General features: G+C 49.2%; 1 protein-coding gene across 5 annotated transcripts in view; it reads left to right on the top strand.

The window, feature by feature from the left end:
* Positions 1-1,723: 1,723 nt before the first annotated feature.
* CPEB1 (cytoplasmic polyadenylation element binding protein 1) overlaps positions 1,724-14,149 on the top strand; it is a 52,725-nt gene continuing 40,299 nt past the window's right edge. For 2 of the 5 annotated variants that reach the window (XM_074318332.1, XM_074318331.1), the window contains exons 1-2: positions 2,189-2,342; positions 11,103-11,277. In XM_074318332.1, the coding sequence (XP_074174433.1) occupies positions 2,328-2,342; positions 11,103-11,277 (190 nt within the window). In that variant the 5' untranslated portion in view covers positions 2,189-2,327. Of the gene's footprint in view, positions 2,043-2,188; positions 2,343-2,587; positions 3,051-11,102; positions 11,278-14,149 lie in introns of those variants that run through there. The other 3 variants (XM_019743510.2, XM_074318333.1, XM_074318335.1) reach the window with 3 other exon arrangements.

The raw sequence follows: 14,149 nt of genomic DNA, 5'->3' as shown, positions 1-14,149 counted from the left end.
GTGAGTTTTGGGGCTACTTAACTTCTTTGAGCCTCAGTTTCCTCACCTGCAAAATGGGTTAACCTCGATAAAACACTTAGAACACAGTATGTGCCAAGCACATAATACATGCTCAGTGAAGGCCAGCTATTATTCTGTGAGACCTGCAACAAAGTCTAGGAAGAGGGATTTAGGCAGCAGAAACTTCTGTTCCAAGTCACCTGAAAGATGCCTTCCTTTTCTTATGGCTGGGAGTTTTAAAATATGAAAGAGCTCCCAGAAACCTGTTCTCTTGGGCACTATTCCAGGTTTCAGATTCTTATCTTTGGCTTTGGGTCAGGGAGGAGGGATGCATGGAAAGGATCGCGAGCTGGCGGTCAGGGAGCTGCTCAGGCCCCTGGACTTGCTGGGCTTGGCTCTTTGAATCTGAATTATTGACCAACTTTAAAACTAGGAAGATTTCCCATTTCAAAAAAGACACAAACTATTTCCAGTTGGTCTTGAAAGATCTGGCTGGGCTGGGACCTCATTCCTGCACAGTATCCAGCTCATTGCCCTTTCAGATGTGCCTTCTAAGTGCTCTCACCCACCCTCACCTGGCTCCTTTACTATAGGTATCTGGGTGTGGCACCTCCTGCGAAGTCAAGCAAGGTACACCACCTCACTGCAGCTGTCCTGTGCTGTTTGTAGGCCAGGGTTAGACATGGGGGTGGACTGCTCCTAGAGAAGGAAGGGTCCCAGTGAAGCTGAACCAGAATGTATGGATTCCTGGGCTGCTGGAATGGGCCATCTTGAGGAGGACACGCAGTTAAGCGGCTCCTCTGAAGGGAAAGAGGGTGGAGCAGTCGATGGCTAGGGGTTGCCAGGGCCCCCTCTTGCCCTGCCCCTGCAGCCATCACCCTCTCTGGCCATGACCTCAGAAACCAAGCATGGGATAGTCTGTGGATGGAGACCGGCCAGCTCTCACTGTCACTGAGTCCTCCTGGGGACTTCTACTCCAGCATCCCTTCTTACCCTCTCCACCTTCTTCCATGAAACCTCCCGAAACTCAAGGGTAGACCACTGACTTCCTTTCCTTCCACTGCCCCAGACTGAAACCTAGTTACCTGCCCCTTCCCCTTAGCCATTAGATCCAGGCCAGCCTCACCAGATTGCCAGGAAGGCAGCAGTCCGTCTCCCCAACTGCCATGAGGAGCCTGGAGCACAGTAAGTGCTTTATAAATAGTATGATGGTGGTGAGGTAACTCAGGTAAAACACTTAGAAATGCTCAACAAGCGCGATCCCTTTCCTCCTCACTCGTCCCTCGTTTCTCCCCTTTTCCTGTTCAATCTCTACCAAGTCTGCAGTGACATCTTAAAAGAAACGTGATACTGCCATTCTCCTGTTTGCAATTCTTAATAGTTTCCTACTTTGCAAAATAAAGGCCCTTCCTTCACAAACAGACCCAGGCTTCCCTCCTGCGGTGTCAGCACGCATTATCTTCCGTCTGGGTCAGATGCAGCCTCTCTGCTCGGTGTCCCCTCTCTGCCTTTGCCTGGTCTCCCCGCCTGGAATGCCACCTCCGCCTCTGCACTGGCCTGGGGCTTCCGGTCCGCTCGCTCCTGCCCCAGCCACTCAACCCCGGGACGCTTTTCCTGACAACAGCCCAGCCCACGGCGGTCTGTCTCTCGCCCCTTGCCCCCCGCCCTACCCTTCGTGAAGCTTCCTATCGCAGCCTGGCAGGAGCGTCGGAAGCGGTTTCCCCAGGGAACTGCAGTCCAAAGAGGCCCCCTGGTGTGTTTGGAACTTTCCAGAACCCCCGGGCGCCAGCGCCCCCGTGCCAGCACAGAGAGCAGTCGATCGTGTGTGGGCGCGCCTGCTGGAGCCAGGGGCGCAGGCTCGGACCGGGGCGCGCACAGCTGGCTCTCGCCTGAGGAGTCCTTGGAAAGTGTGGACACTGTAAAGGGGACTTTATTGGCAAAGTGGATTGCCACCGCGTCGCTGGGGCTTATAAACCGCGTCCTAATTCGTAAGGGGTAAACTGAGGCCCAGCGGAGATGAGTGACTTCACCAGGGTCACTAGGTTAGTGGCGCACTCAGGCCTGGGCCTGGGCCGGGGGTGGGCCGCGGAGCCCTCCGCCTGGCGCACTGGAAGGGGCGGGGCTGCGGGGGCGGGGGCGGGGGCCGGGCGGGGCCGACACAGGTGCTTCGCATCCGGCCGGGGGGCGGCTCCGCGGGGCTTTATAAGCCGTCCAGGGTGCGGCGCTCTGCGCGGCTTGCTGCAAAAATAGTGCCCACGTGTCTGCGCGTCCCTGGTCGCGCCGGCCCGCCCGCCGGTCCGTCCGTCCGGCAGAGCCACGCCGGCCCTATGGCGTTCCCGCTGGTAAGAGCCGCCGCCGCCGCCCGCCGGGGCGGGGCCGGGCCCCGGTCCTTGCCGCGGCGGCAGCTAACGGTCCGCGCGCAGCGTCAGCCGGTCCGTGGAGCACCCTCCCCCGGCCCGGTGCGCGCGGGTCCCGGGCGGGGTGCGTGTCACGTGCCCGCGGGCGTGGGGCCTCGTGGAGGGGTGACGGGGGGGGGCAGGCGCCTCCTCGTGACTCAGGGCCTTTGGGTTTAAAGGCGCCGCGGCCCTCTGGGGGAGGCCCGTGGGGCCTCCGAGCTGCGCTGCAGACTCCCAGTGGCTTCGAGTGTGTCTGTTCAGACCAGAGCTGAGCGCACCGAAGGAAGCCCCCGCGCCCGGAACGCTGTTTTTTCCCCGCAGCCGTCGCACATAAAACCCCGAAGCCGCCGAGCCCGAGCTCACGCGCCTCAGGGACCCCCGCAAATCTACGTAACCAGCGGGCGGCCTGAGTGGGGCGGGGCAACTGGCGACGAGACCCCCAGCGCTGGCCCTGCAGTCACAGCGAGCGCCACGACGGCAGCGACGCGGCTCCTTTAAGGCGGAGGGATCAGGTCCCTCGTGCAGGGCGCGCTTCCTGAGCCCTGGAGGTCACGTGACTTCACACGTTCGATTGGCGTAGAAGCTGGAGTTCTAGAGCGGGGCTGGCCAGGTGGCTCAGGTCCGGGTAGGGGGCCGGGGACCCGCGGCTCTGAGGTGGGTCCTGGGGACGAGGGGGCTGGGGGATTTGCAGGCTGATGAGGCGACGCAGACATGGCGCCTGGCCCGAGGACAGCCGTGCAAATGGCCGGGGCTTCGTCTCGCTCTCCTCAGCCTAGGACCTGGCCAGGGGCCCTCGCTCAGGTGCGGACTCAGCTGTGGCCCCAGGTTTGGCGGAGCAGAAGCGAGGGCCAGGCGGGTTGCTCACCTGGCCATCACGCTGGTGAGGGCGTGAGGAAGGCCTGTGCCTGTCCTCAGTCCCGGGGGCCTGGCCATTCAGACCAAGGGAGGGTCACTCACCTTCGGTTGTCGTGCTTGGCGTCCTTCCCGGGCTCTTCCTCTCGCGGGTGTTCCTCACGGTCACGGTGACCCTGACTTTCTTGCCATGTTCCCAGAGGGCCCCGGCAAGGCCAGAGCGGAGCCGCTGGAAGTGGCCGGGACAGACCCGGCGCTGTGAGCACAGCTTTGTGTGCACGCGCGTCCTGCAGGCCTTGCCCCTTTGCACGGTGCCCTGCGGTGGGGTGGCTTGTGCAGAGTCCGAAGCAACAGGAGACCTTGGAGCCACAGCGGCTGCGCCAGGCCTCGCCCCACCCCCACCGCACCCCCAGCCGGCAGTCGGGGCTCCTGGTAGTGCCTCATTTCTCTGGCAACTGCTTCCTTTGTCTCCCTGGCTACCGAGCCACCCTCACTCTTCCTCCTGCCATGGAGTGTGCGCTGCGGGTCTGCGTCATTTGCTGGGTCCGGGGCCAGTGTCCGCCTGCCTCGTGTTTGCCCCTCGGGTGGTGGACGTGATGGCGCTGACGTTTCCCAGTTGCAAGTGCATCGACTGAGGCTAGTTTTAGGGACACGTACTGGGTTAAAAATAAATGAAATTGCTCCAAACAGAACGAAACCTTGGAAGCCTCGGCGTGGTGGCGGTTCCTGGTGGGTTTGTTTTTATCCGAGCGGCTGCCTGGAGCCCCTCCGGACGGGTGTGCAGGGCTCACCAGCACATTGCTGTCGAGTTTGTTTTTGTCGCACTGACCCCTTGATCTCCACTGGCCTGGCAGTGCGTGCCCGCTTGATAGAACTAGGCTTTGGACGTGGACGACGCTGTTATATAAAACTTCCGCTTCCCCCTCCCAAGTGGTGTCTTGTAAACATCTCCCTGCGTGGAAGGGCCGCTGTGCAGCGGACAGGAGGTTGCAGAGCAAAGCAGTGAGGTGAACGATCGTGTATCGGGTCCTAGGTTCCTGATATGGGACGGTTCTGTGGCTCTCACTGTGGGTAGGACGCACACCAGTGTCCGCGAGGCAGAACGTGGAGGAAGGTGACATAGGTAGTAAGACTCCAGGCTCAACACCACACTGGCTAACAAACTACTAACAGTGGGACCCGTCTTGGTACTGTCACGGTCACCACGCTATTTTGTGTTTTAATCCTTAAAGCGGGTTGGAAACCCAAATGCCTTCAGGAGCTTGAGGTTACATAAAGGAGTAAGGGGAGAGGAAGGAATGAGGGGTGGTGCTTCTTCAGAGAGCGACCAGTAGCTGATTGTCGCACTGTGAAAGTGTGGGTCCAGAGTTGATGGATCTTTGACTTTTTTCATACTTAAGCTGCCAGTCTGATTTTTTAAATACAGCCATTTCAAAAAAATCGTAAGCACTTTATGAAACAAAGGTAACATGCCTCTGAAGATTGGAGCCCACCTGAGGGCTGCTTTGGGATCTGTCCTAAAACTACCCTTGTAGATTTCCCCCATTTTGCAGATGAAACAGGCTCAGGAATCAAGTCAAGGAATCCAGGGACCCTCTGGCTGTGCGGAAGGCTGTCTGGGTCTTCTGCACATTAGTGCAGCAGTGTTGACGTCGGGAGGAATGTGCTGTGTCGGTCATTCCATGATGTGTGTGAGAGCAAGCAGTTAGCTGATTCTGAGAGAACCAGAGGTCTGGAGCAGTCAGGCTCCTGCCACAGTGGGGTGACCCTCCCAACCCTCTGTACCTAAGATTATCCTTTTTCTGAACAGTGAAAATGTCACTAACTTCTTCCTTCTGAGACAAGGCAAAATTTGAATTTATGTCATTGTTTTAAGATCTATAAAAGTAGAATGGGGCTTATTAAATCTCACCTTTTGTCTCTTGGCCAAAATTTCCATCATCCTGTCTCTTAGATTTCCAGGAAGAATTAATAAGGGTTTTAGAAGTACTAGGTAAAATCTTCTGGGATGAGCTCCCTGCACAGGGAATGAGGGGCTGGGCTTTCACCCTGGGCACAATGTAGAATCCCAGCAGCGTACACAGCCACACTAGAGGTGTAAAGGGATGTACCTTTATTTCTGTATCCCAAAGGACTGAACGCATACAGCAGTAAGAGTGTATTCGGAGCCTTTTCTGTGAGAAGGCAGACTCAAATACAAACTAGGTAGATTTTTTTTACCTGTGGTCTCAGAAGGTTAAAACTTCCGATTCTTACCTGTCCCCAGCTTCTCTAGCAACCTTTACAGAGCAAGCACTCGCCTGTGAGTTCAGTGTTTGGGAATTCGGTGGTGGAGGGGGAGGGGGAGGTGACTAACAGCTTTTCTGCTGGTATATTAGTGTTTATATGCTAGGTAGTATCTGGGCCGACTTTCCCATTCATCCGTTCCCAGGGCCCTTAGCTAAAAGACTGTTCTCTAACATTGTTATGTGTTTGTTGCAAAGGCAGAGGAGTGCGTTGGTAGCTCTGGCTGGCCGTTTCGGACAGGAATGCGAAACCCAGAGCTTAATATTTAGGCTGTTGTCTTCAGTAGCTAGTGGTGGAGGATCAAGTAGCAAATAATTTTCTCTCCGGTGGAAGAGCTGTGCTAATTCCATCCTGTTCGGCAGGACGGCCAGTGTCTAAGCTGTGCGGGCTGGGAGGAGACTTGCCAGCAAGCCTCGGGGGAGGGAGGGTGGGCTAGGACCTGGAGGTTGGAGTGGAGGAGGTTACAAAAAGAATGTTGCTTCTGTTCCAGTTAAAACCAAGAAGCACCAAGAAACACCCGCTGCCCCCTGCACCCCTTTTGCCCCCCACATTGCAGCTTTGGAAATGCCCTTCATTTTCTTTCCTGCCATTGTTGCAGTCTGTTTTTCGTTAGACCTGCTCCTGAGAGCTTATCATGTTCTGTACGCACAGATTCCAAATGCTGAAAGTTTTTATGTTTGATACAGGACCCTGCAAATAAGGCATTTCTCAGTTATAATATACTGGCTTTTGAAAAAATTAAAGTAAAAGGTACATAATGTATGTAATAGGTCATAGGAAAATTATTTGACTTTCCATAAAAAGTCGGTATCCAAATTTCAGTGTTAAATTTACATTGTGGATGTAATTTTCAGTGAATTTTGCTATTGGGATTTTAAAAAGCTCCTGTTAGGGATTATTTTGCATCTTAATGTATAATGTGTGTAAATAACACAGGTGGTGGTGGGGGGGGTCCTGACCAAATGGGCTTTGCTTTCCTTTCAGTTGGGCAGGACGTAGGCATGGATAACCTTTGGCTTTTATTTAGTGTCCCTCTATGGTTGGAGCGCCCTTCTAGGTTATAGTGACGTAACATTCTTGATTTTGATTTTAAAGGCTGTTTTGTGATGACTTCCCTTGAGGTAATTGGAGACTCCCCGGAGGGCAGGTCTAAAGATTGATTTGTGTGCTAAAATGGGTCACAGTTGTAGGTAGCTGTTGATTCTGAGAGTGACTTGCCTGGAATAGTGTCACTGGTTTCTTTTTTCTTAGCCAGCATAATATACTGAGCCAGGTACCACCCTGACGAGTTTAGCACCTTGGTCTGAAGTCCGGTTGACACAGGCATGGGAGTAGCTCTCTTCTGTTGGAAGAAAGCAGTTACCTGGAAGGGCAGGTTGGGGTTTTTTGTGTCTTTGGACAGAACACTTAATCTCTGACTAAACACCTATGCTCTCTGCATTCTGGTTTTTGTGCTTCTGCTTCTAGCTCTGACACCATCTGTCTACCCTTTCTCCCGAGACTTTTTTTTTTTTAAAGCTGTAATTTTGGCATTGTTTTCAAGCTCAAAAGGTGTTAGAGACCTGCCTCCCAGGTATAACTTGGAGTTGACGCCAAGCCCAGAGTGTAATGTCTGACTATTTTTACCAACAAGAACTAAGCTTAGAATAAAAAGTGATTTTTCTAAGTTTATACAGTGAGTAGATGATAGACCCAGATCTGGAGCCCAGGTCTCTTCATTTCCAGACGAGTGTTGTTTCTAGAAATCATGCACCTTGACCTCTGTTTTGCTGGTCTCTGATTATCTTGTTTTACCTAAAATTCCCACTTGGTTCTTAAGACTGTATTGCTCCCGTATTTTCCCCCCTTCTATCTGCTAGGTCTTTTCTTGCCCTGGCACTCACAGGCTTCCTCCTCCCCTGGATGCCGCATTCCCTGTGGTTCACTGCTGGCTGGTTCCTGTCCTGACACAGAGGCCCGTGTCTTCCTGTAGCACCAGTTCTCTCTCATCAGGTCTTAGGTTGAACTCTTTAACCCTGATTGTTCTCAAGACCCGTCCTTCTGATTGGCCTCCCGGAGGACTGTGTCTCGCTGAGGTATGTTAAACCCAGCAGGTCTAAAAGCAGAACCAATTTCTTCCCTTTCCTCATCTCCTGGGGCTGATCTAATTCTATCCCCTCTACCCAATTAGTCTCTCTTGTTATTCAACTACAATCTAGAGTCCTCTTGGGGGAAAGAACACTGTTTGGGTGTTTTTGTTTTAATTTTTTTTTTTTTTTTACCACTAGAGGCTCAGTATAGAAAGATGCTAGATGAATACATACTTGTAGCATCCTTTGAAAACCACTCCCCAGTTTCTATACCTCTAGCGCCTTGATGTGGCATAACTCTGTCTTCCTTGCCCCCTGTATCCTTCCTTCTGTTCCTTCTCCGTTCCCAGTGCTCAGTTCTCTCTCTCTGATCAAGTGAAACAGTGATTCACAGTTTGGGGGAGGACACTTTCTTTGTGGAAAAGGGGGATGCTTTGTTTTAGATCGTAGTCTCCCTTCCTCTGCCCTCCCAGTTGAGGTTCTTACTGGTTGAAGAGGAGAAAATTGAGACCTGCTAAAAAAATAGCTTGTGTTAGCAGAGATTCCTCATGAACCTGACAATAAGTAGGTAGAACTGTAACAGTTTTATCTTGAGGCCATTTTTAGCCACTAGTAGGAAGAATTGTTGTTTTGCATTTGTATCATTGCCAGTTATTTCTTCCTGTTGAGTTTGGAGGTTGTGGTATGTGTTCCTGACAGAATTGGGATTGGGGCAGAGCATGCACCTAAATTAGATTTTTTCAGACTGCTTGAGAGGTAAGATTCTTAGACCTTTCCCTCCTCCTGGGGAAGCAGCTTTCTCCCAGAGGCCTCCAGGTCTCATCTTTCCCCAGACTGCTGGGGCCCTTTCCTCCCTCGCTCTCCTGCCTCCGTCTGTCATGTGGTTGCTCCGGGTCTCTAAGACTCACATGCAGTTGTCATTTACTTACTTGTAAGCGGGGCCAGGACCTGAGAATCCACATATATCACATCTGTTGTAGTACCTAAAGTTAGGTTAATTTTTGTATATTAGGAGGGGCCTTTGAAAGCGTGGAACCTGTGATGTAGAAGATAATCCTAACTCCTTAACCTGGCATATGAGGCCGCCTTTCCACTCTGTTCCCTTCTCCTGTCCCTGGAGTGCCACACAGAGACCACTTTGGGTCATGTTCCTCTGTCCTCTGTGTTCTTCAGCCCTTCTCGGACCCCCACTTCCGGGCACAGGCTCTTCCTCGGACCCCCTGGGCTTAGAGGACCATGTATGTTTACAGCACATTGTAGCTTGAGTTGTGCTTCTCAACATGATCCGGTCTGAGTTCCCTTTCTAGACTTCCGAACTTTCTTTTGGTTTTGAGTCCCTCTCTAATCTGCTTCTTAGCCTTGGGTGCTCACTGTAGGTAGCAGGCAGTTGGTGGGTGTGTGTCAAGCCGTGGGTGAGTGGATCATGGAGCCGGAAGAGCTGCAGGTTGATCGTAAATGCTTGCGTCTTAGCCTTTGTGTCGTTGCCTTAGTGAAGTGGAGAGTCATCTCAGAAACCTACCGTTGTGAAAAGGGTCTTGTGTCCGTGGATTTAACCACTCTCAATGGTGCCTCTCGCGTAGGACCGTGACTTCTGGTCATCCACGCATCTTGCCAAGGATACCAGTCTTTTCAAGAGCTTGAGAATGATACAGGACTCAAGTTCGTCCCTTTAAGGCCATCTTGCAGAGTTTGTAAAACTGTAAAAGCTGGGGAGCATTCTCACAGCTTACCTGGAATTTTTTTTTTTTTAAAGATTTTTTTTTTTTTTTTTTTAATTGGGGAAGGAGAACAAGACTTTATTGGGGAACAGTGTGTACTTCCAGGCCTTTTTTCTAAGTCAAGTTGTTGTCCTTTCAGTCTTAGTTGTGGAGGGTGCAGCTCAGCTCCAGTTGCCGTTTTCTAGTTGCAGGGGGCACAGCCCACCGTCCCTTGTGGGAATTGAACCGGCAACCTTGTGGTTGAGAGGATGTGCTCCAACCAACTGAGCCATCCGGGAGCTCAGTGGCAGCTCAGCTCAAAGTGCCATGTTCAATTTTAGTTGCAGGGGGCAGAGCCCACCATCCCTTACGGGACTCGAGGAATTGAACAGGCAACCTTGTGGTTGAGAGCCCACTGGCCCATGTGGGAGTCGAACCGGCAGCCTTCGGAGTTAGGAACATGGAGCTCTAACCGCCTGAGCCACCGGGCCGGCCCTTACCTGGAATTTTTAATAGGCTGAACGAAGTGACCCCAGGCTTTTAACAGATTTGGTGCCGTGACCAGCTCTGAGATCTTAGGTACTTATTGCCTTACTTGGTCTGTTTTCAGTTTATTTTTTCCAAGGTAACTGGGAATCAGAGAGCTGATGAGTCAGACTCTCCTTAGAAGATTGAGTCTGTCAGCCAGAATTTCGTAACCTACTATGTCAGGAACTGGATGTGGTGAGTGAGGGGGACTGAAGAGTGAAGAATGGTACCTAGATTTCTGTCTAGTGCAGCTGGTGGGTGGTGCTGTTATTCCTTGAGCTAGAGAAAACCAAAAGAATCACTTTTGTGTGCAGGTTCAGTTCATAATTATGTATCTGGGAGTGCTTTTTTCATTCCGTAATGCCTCACACGAGTTGTATGGACCTTTCATCACCACATAGAATTGTATAACTTACTTAAACAAGTCTCTTTGGGTGCTGTTTGTACCGCTCTTGGTGCTTACCACGGCTCTTCCTCTAATTATGTCTTCAGGTGTAGCGGTAACAGCGATCATGTTTGGCACCATGCTAAGTGCTTCATACGGCTCATCAAAAGGTTGATAGAGCCTCTTTCCCCATTTCACAGATGGGGAAACTGAGGCACAGAAGTTAAGTAACTTCCAATACATGGCAGAACCAAACTTTTCGAACACGTTATCGAGGTATAATTTACATAACTATAAAGTTCACCTTTCAATGTACAGATCAATGATTTTTAGTGTATTTACAGAGTTTTACAGCCATAATCTAATTTTAGAATATTTCCATCGTCTCCAAAAGAAACCTGTACCCATTAACCACCACCACCACCACCCGCCAGTTGAGGGCAATTAATCAGCTGGACATTTCGTATATATGGGCTCATACTCATGTAGCGTGGTCTTTGGTGGCTAGCTTTTTTCACTTAGCGTAACGTTTTGGAGGTTTATCTGTGTAGGTAGTGTCCTTTTCCTTGGTAAGTAATGTTCTGTTAAATACACATACCTCAAGCTTTGAACCCGGGGTGTCTGGTTATAAAGCTCATGCTGCTGCCTCCGTGCCGAGCTGCGTCTTTCCTGTACACGACCCAGGAGAGGAGAAGGTTCTTGAGGCAGGTTTCACGGGATAACTTGCTCATAGCAAACACTCAGTAAGTATTTTAATATACAGGCAGGAAACCCAAGTCCTTGTGACTTTTATGTAACTCATGGTGTTGGGTTGGGAGGAAGGGCAAGTGAAGTCTCCATTTATCACAGAGGAGTGTAGAAAACCTAAATATCTTTTTCCTGTGTCTAGGAGGAAGAAGCGGGAAGGATAACAGATTGCTGGGACAACCAGGAAGCCCCCGCGCTCTCCACGTGTAGCAATGCCAGTATCTTTCGAAGGATAAATGCCATGTTGGATAATTCTCTGGATTTCAGTAGAGTCTGCACTACACCCGTAAATCGAGGAATTCATGATCATTTGCCAGGTGACTTAGGTTTGAAAACTTGGTGCATGTATGCAGAGCTGCTTCTAGGCAGCTTGTGAAGAATAACCTTGAATCTCTGGCAGTGCTTGTTACTCCTGTAGTTTCCTTTATGGAAATTGGGGTCCCCCTGGGTGAAGACTGCCTTTGATTATGATGTAGAAATCTATTTTATAGTACTCAAGAAGATTGGGTAAAAAAGGATAGGTCAAGGTGACAAGACTATTTACATGTAGAATTATACTGTGAGTCATGTAGTTGTAGATTTTCGGGTAGCCACATTAAAAAAAGTAAAATTAATGTAATATTTTATCTAACCCAATATATACAAAATATTATGACAACTTATAATCAGTATAAAACTATTAATGAGACAATATATTCTTTTGTTAGTACTAAGACTTCAGAATCCAGAGTACATTTTATTTTATTTTTTTCCCAGTGTATATTTTACGTTTACAGCACAGCTCAGCGTGAACTAGCTGCATTTCAAATGCTCAGTACTATATGTGCCTAGTGTATTGGTCAGTGCAGCTCTTGACTAGCAATTGCTTTTAAACATGAGTGCAAGTCAACATGCATTTAGTTTTTATGATATTTAGGGTATTCCACAGAATAGTGGAGTGAAAGGGCCACGTTTCCTGAAGATGACACTTCACAAGCAGGCTTGGAAGCCCTAACAGTGTTTCACAATCTTTTTGTGGAAATTGCAACATGTTATAAGAATGTTGATGGAATGTTTTTTGTTTGAGTTGTTCTAGATGAAAGTGAGCATATTTTTAATTTTTAAAGTGGACCTTAAAAATTTGGGCAACAACAGGAATTCTTAGAACAAGGACTGGTAATTGTTGCTTTTCAGTTATAAATTTTTAGATTTATTTTTTTAACTTGGCCTTAGAAATAATTCGCACAAAGATGCAGGAGTATGTGAACATAACGTAACTAAATATTTGAGAGAAGGGTTCATTACGAAGGAAACTGATTTGTGGTAATTGTAGAATTTGTTTCTGTTATATTGATGCCTGATCACTACAGTGTACACCTGAAGCTGAAGCTGAATAATAATATCAACTAGAGTTTTATATACATATATATAGAGTTTTATATATTTGGTCACAGGATGTGGAATATAGTATAGGGAATAGTCAGTGGAACTATAACAGCTGTATACGATGTCAGAGGGGTAGTAGATTGGGGGAGGGGGGTTATCACTTCGTGAGGGGTATAAATGTCTAACTGTTACATTATTTTGTACACCTGAAACTAATTTAAAAAAATTTATATTGGAGGGCAATTGAGAGAGGGGCATTGGGGAGGGGGATTGGAGGGTCTTGTCTCTTCTAACTTCCACAAAAGTATATATGTAACATTTACTGTTAATGTTGGCGTAAGTCATGAGCTAACCCTTATTTTCTCCTTTAGCTTATGTCGAGTTAGAAATTCAGAGAATCTGCTTGGTTCTACATACATGTTCTGCATTTCTCCTTGAGGAAATTGCATGGCTTACATTACCATGACAATGGCTTAGTTTTTACTGGGTTGGTTCTGATGCTCTGGAAACTTTTATAACTTATAGCAAAGTATTTTTCAGCCAGTGCTAGGTTGTTGAACTGCCCAAGGGAAAGGACCCCTGGTTAGTCAGGAGAGTGCGTTTGCCGTTGGCCAAGAATCCCGATGGCCTCACTGGTAAGATGCCAGGCTCTGGTGAAAGTATTACCTTTGCACTCTGCCCAGGTGAGTGGTTGGCTGAACTACAAGGTACAGACTTCTTGGCCTCTTCAAGTCCTTCTCAGAGTACATCCAAGAGGTACAGGGGGACAAGTACCTTGAAGAAGTGGGGAAACCTGGCTTCTAAGGTTGACCTTGGGCAGTGCGATAAAGTAGTTTTCCCAGCTGTGGGACAGAGTGGTTCCTGCCCAGTCTGCCTCCCAGGGTTCTCCTGGGCTCAGGTGAGGAAGCCGTCCTGCAGTTTGAAGGGACTTCAAGGGATTGGAGGAAAGGTTCTGGGCAAGCAGCTGCTGTCCTAAGCCCGTCTCACACACCAGCCCGCACTGTTCGGTCACTTCTCTGCCCATCCGTCCCCACTCGAGATGTTAGCTCAGCGCTGTGGGCCCTGGTCTGGGGTGGTGAAGCGGGCTGCCTGGCTCACAGCAAGGGGCAGCTTTCCCACGTTCCCCAGCTGGAGCCCTGCCTGACAGAGTAGGCCAGCGAAAAACCAGCATGTGGTTAACGAGGAAGTAAACCTGGGTGTATTTTTCCATGAAAAACTTTAAGAAATAACCTGGATTGGTAGCTTCTGGTCAAAAGTAATTGTTACCTGAGAAAATAATCAGAACAGTAAAAACGTTTAACAAGATTGTTTATAACAGCAGTGTAACTAGGGAAATTTGGCAACAACAGAAAAGTTAAGTAACCATACAATGGAATGCTCTGCAGTCATTACACAGGATGTTTGCAGAAGACTCCTTAGTGACATAGAAAGACAATCACAGTATCTGAAACGAAGAAGCAAAATTCGAAACAGTATGGCTTTAGAGTATATATACATAGAACAAGACTGGAAGGATGGACAGAAACAACACAGTGATGTTTATATGTGTGCTGTTTCCCACAGGTTCTTCTATAACAAACATGTTCTGTAGTGGGAAAAAACACTTAAAAAACGCGTATCCTAGCACAGTGTTTCACATTGCTGTTTGGGTTTTACGTACATCATATTTAATTTTAATTGCACAACTTGTTTCATATCGGTGTTCCTACTTTTGGTATTTCCTAAATGGTAGTTATGTACCATTTAATGTTTGAGGTAAGTCACTTGCAAGGCTGTGTGCCAGCTGTGACCAAATAGTTCATTGCATGGTGTGCGGTGAGAGTT

Source organism: Rhinolophus sinicus, linkage group LG13, assembly GCF_036562045.2.
Source record: "Rhinolophus sinicus isolate RSC01 linkage group LG13, ASM3656204v1, whole genome shotgun sequence".
In the NCBI taxonomy this organism is placed as follows: Eukaryota; Metazoa; Chordata; class Mammalia; order Chiroptera; family Rhinolophidae; genus Rhinolophus; species Rhinolophus sinicus.
Note: the sequence above shows the minus strand (reverse complement) of the source record. Positions and strands in the feature narration are given on the sequence as shown.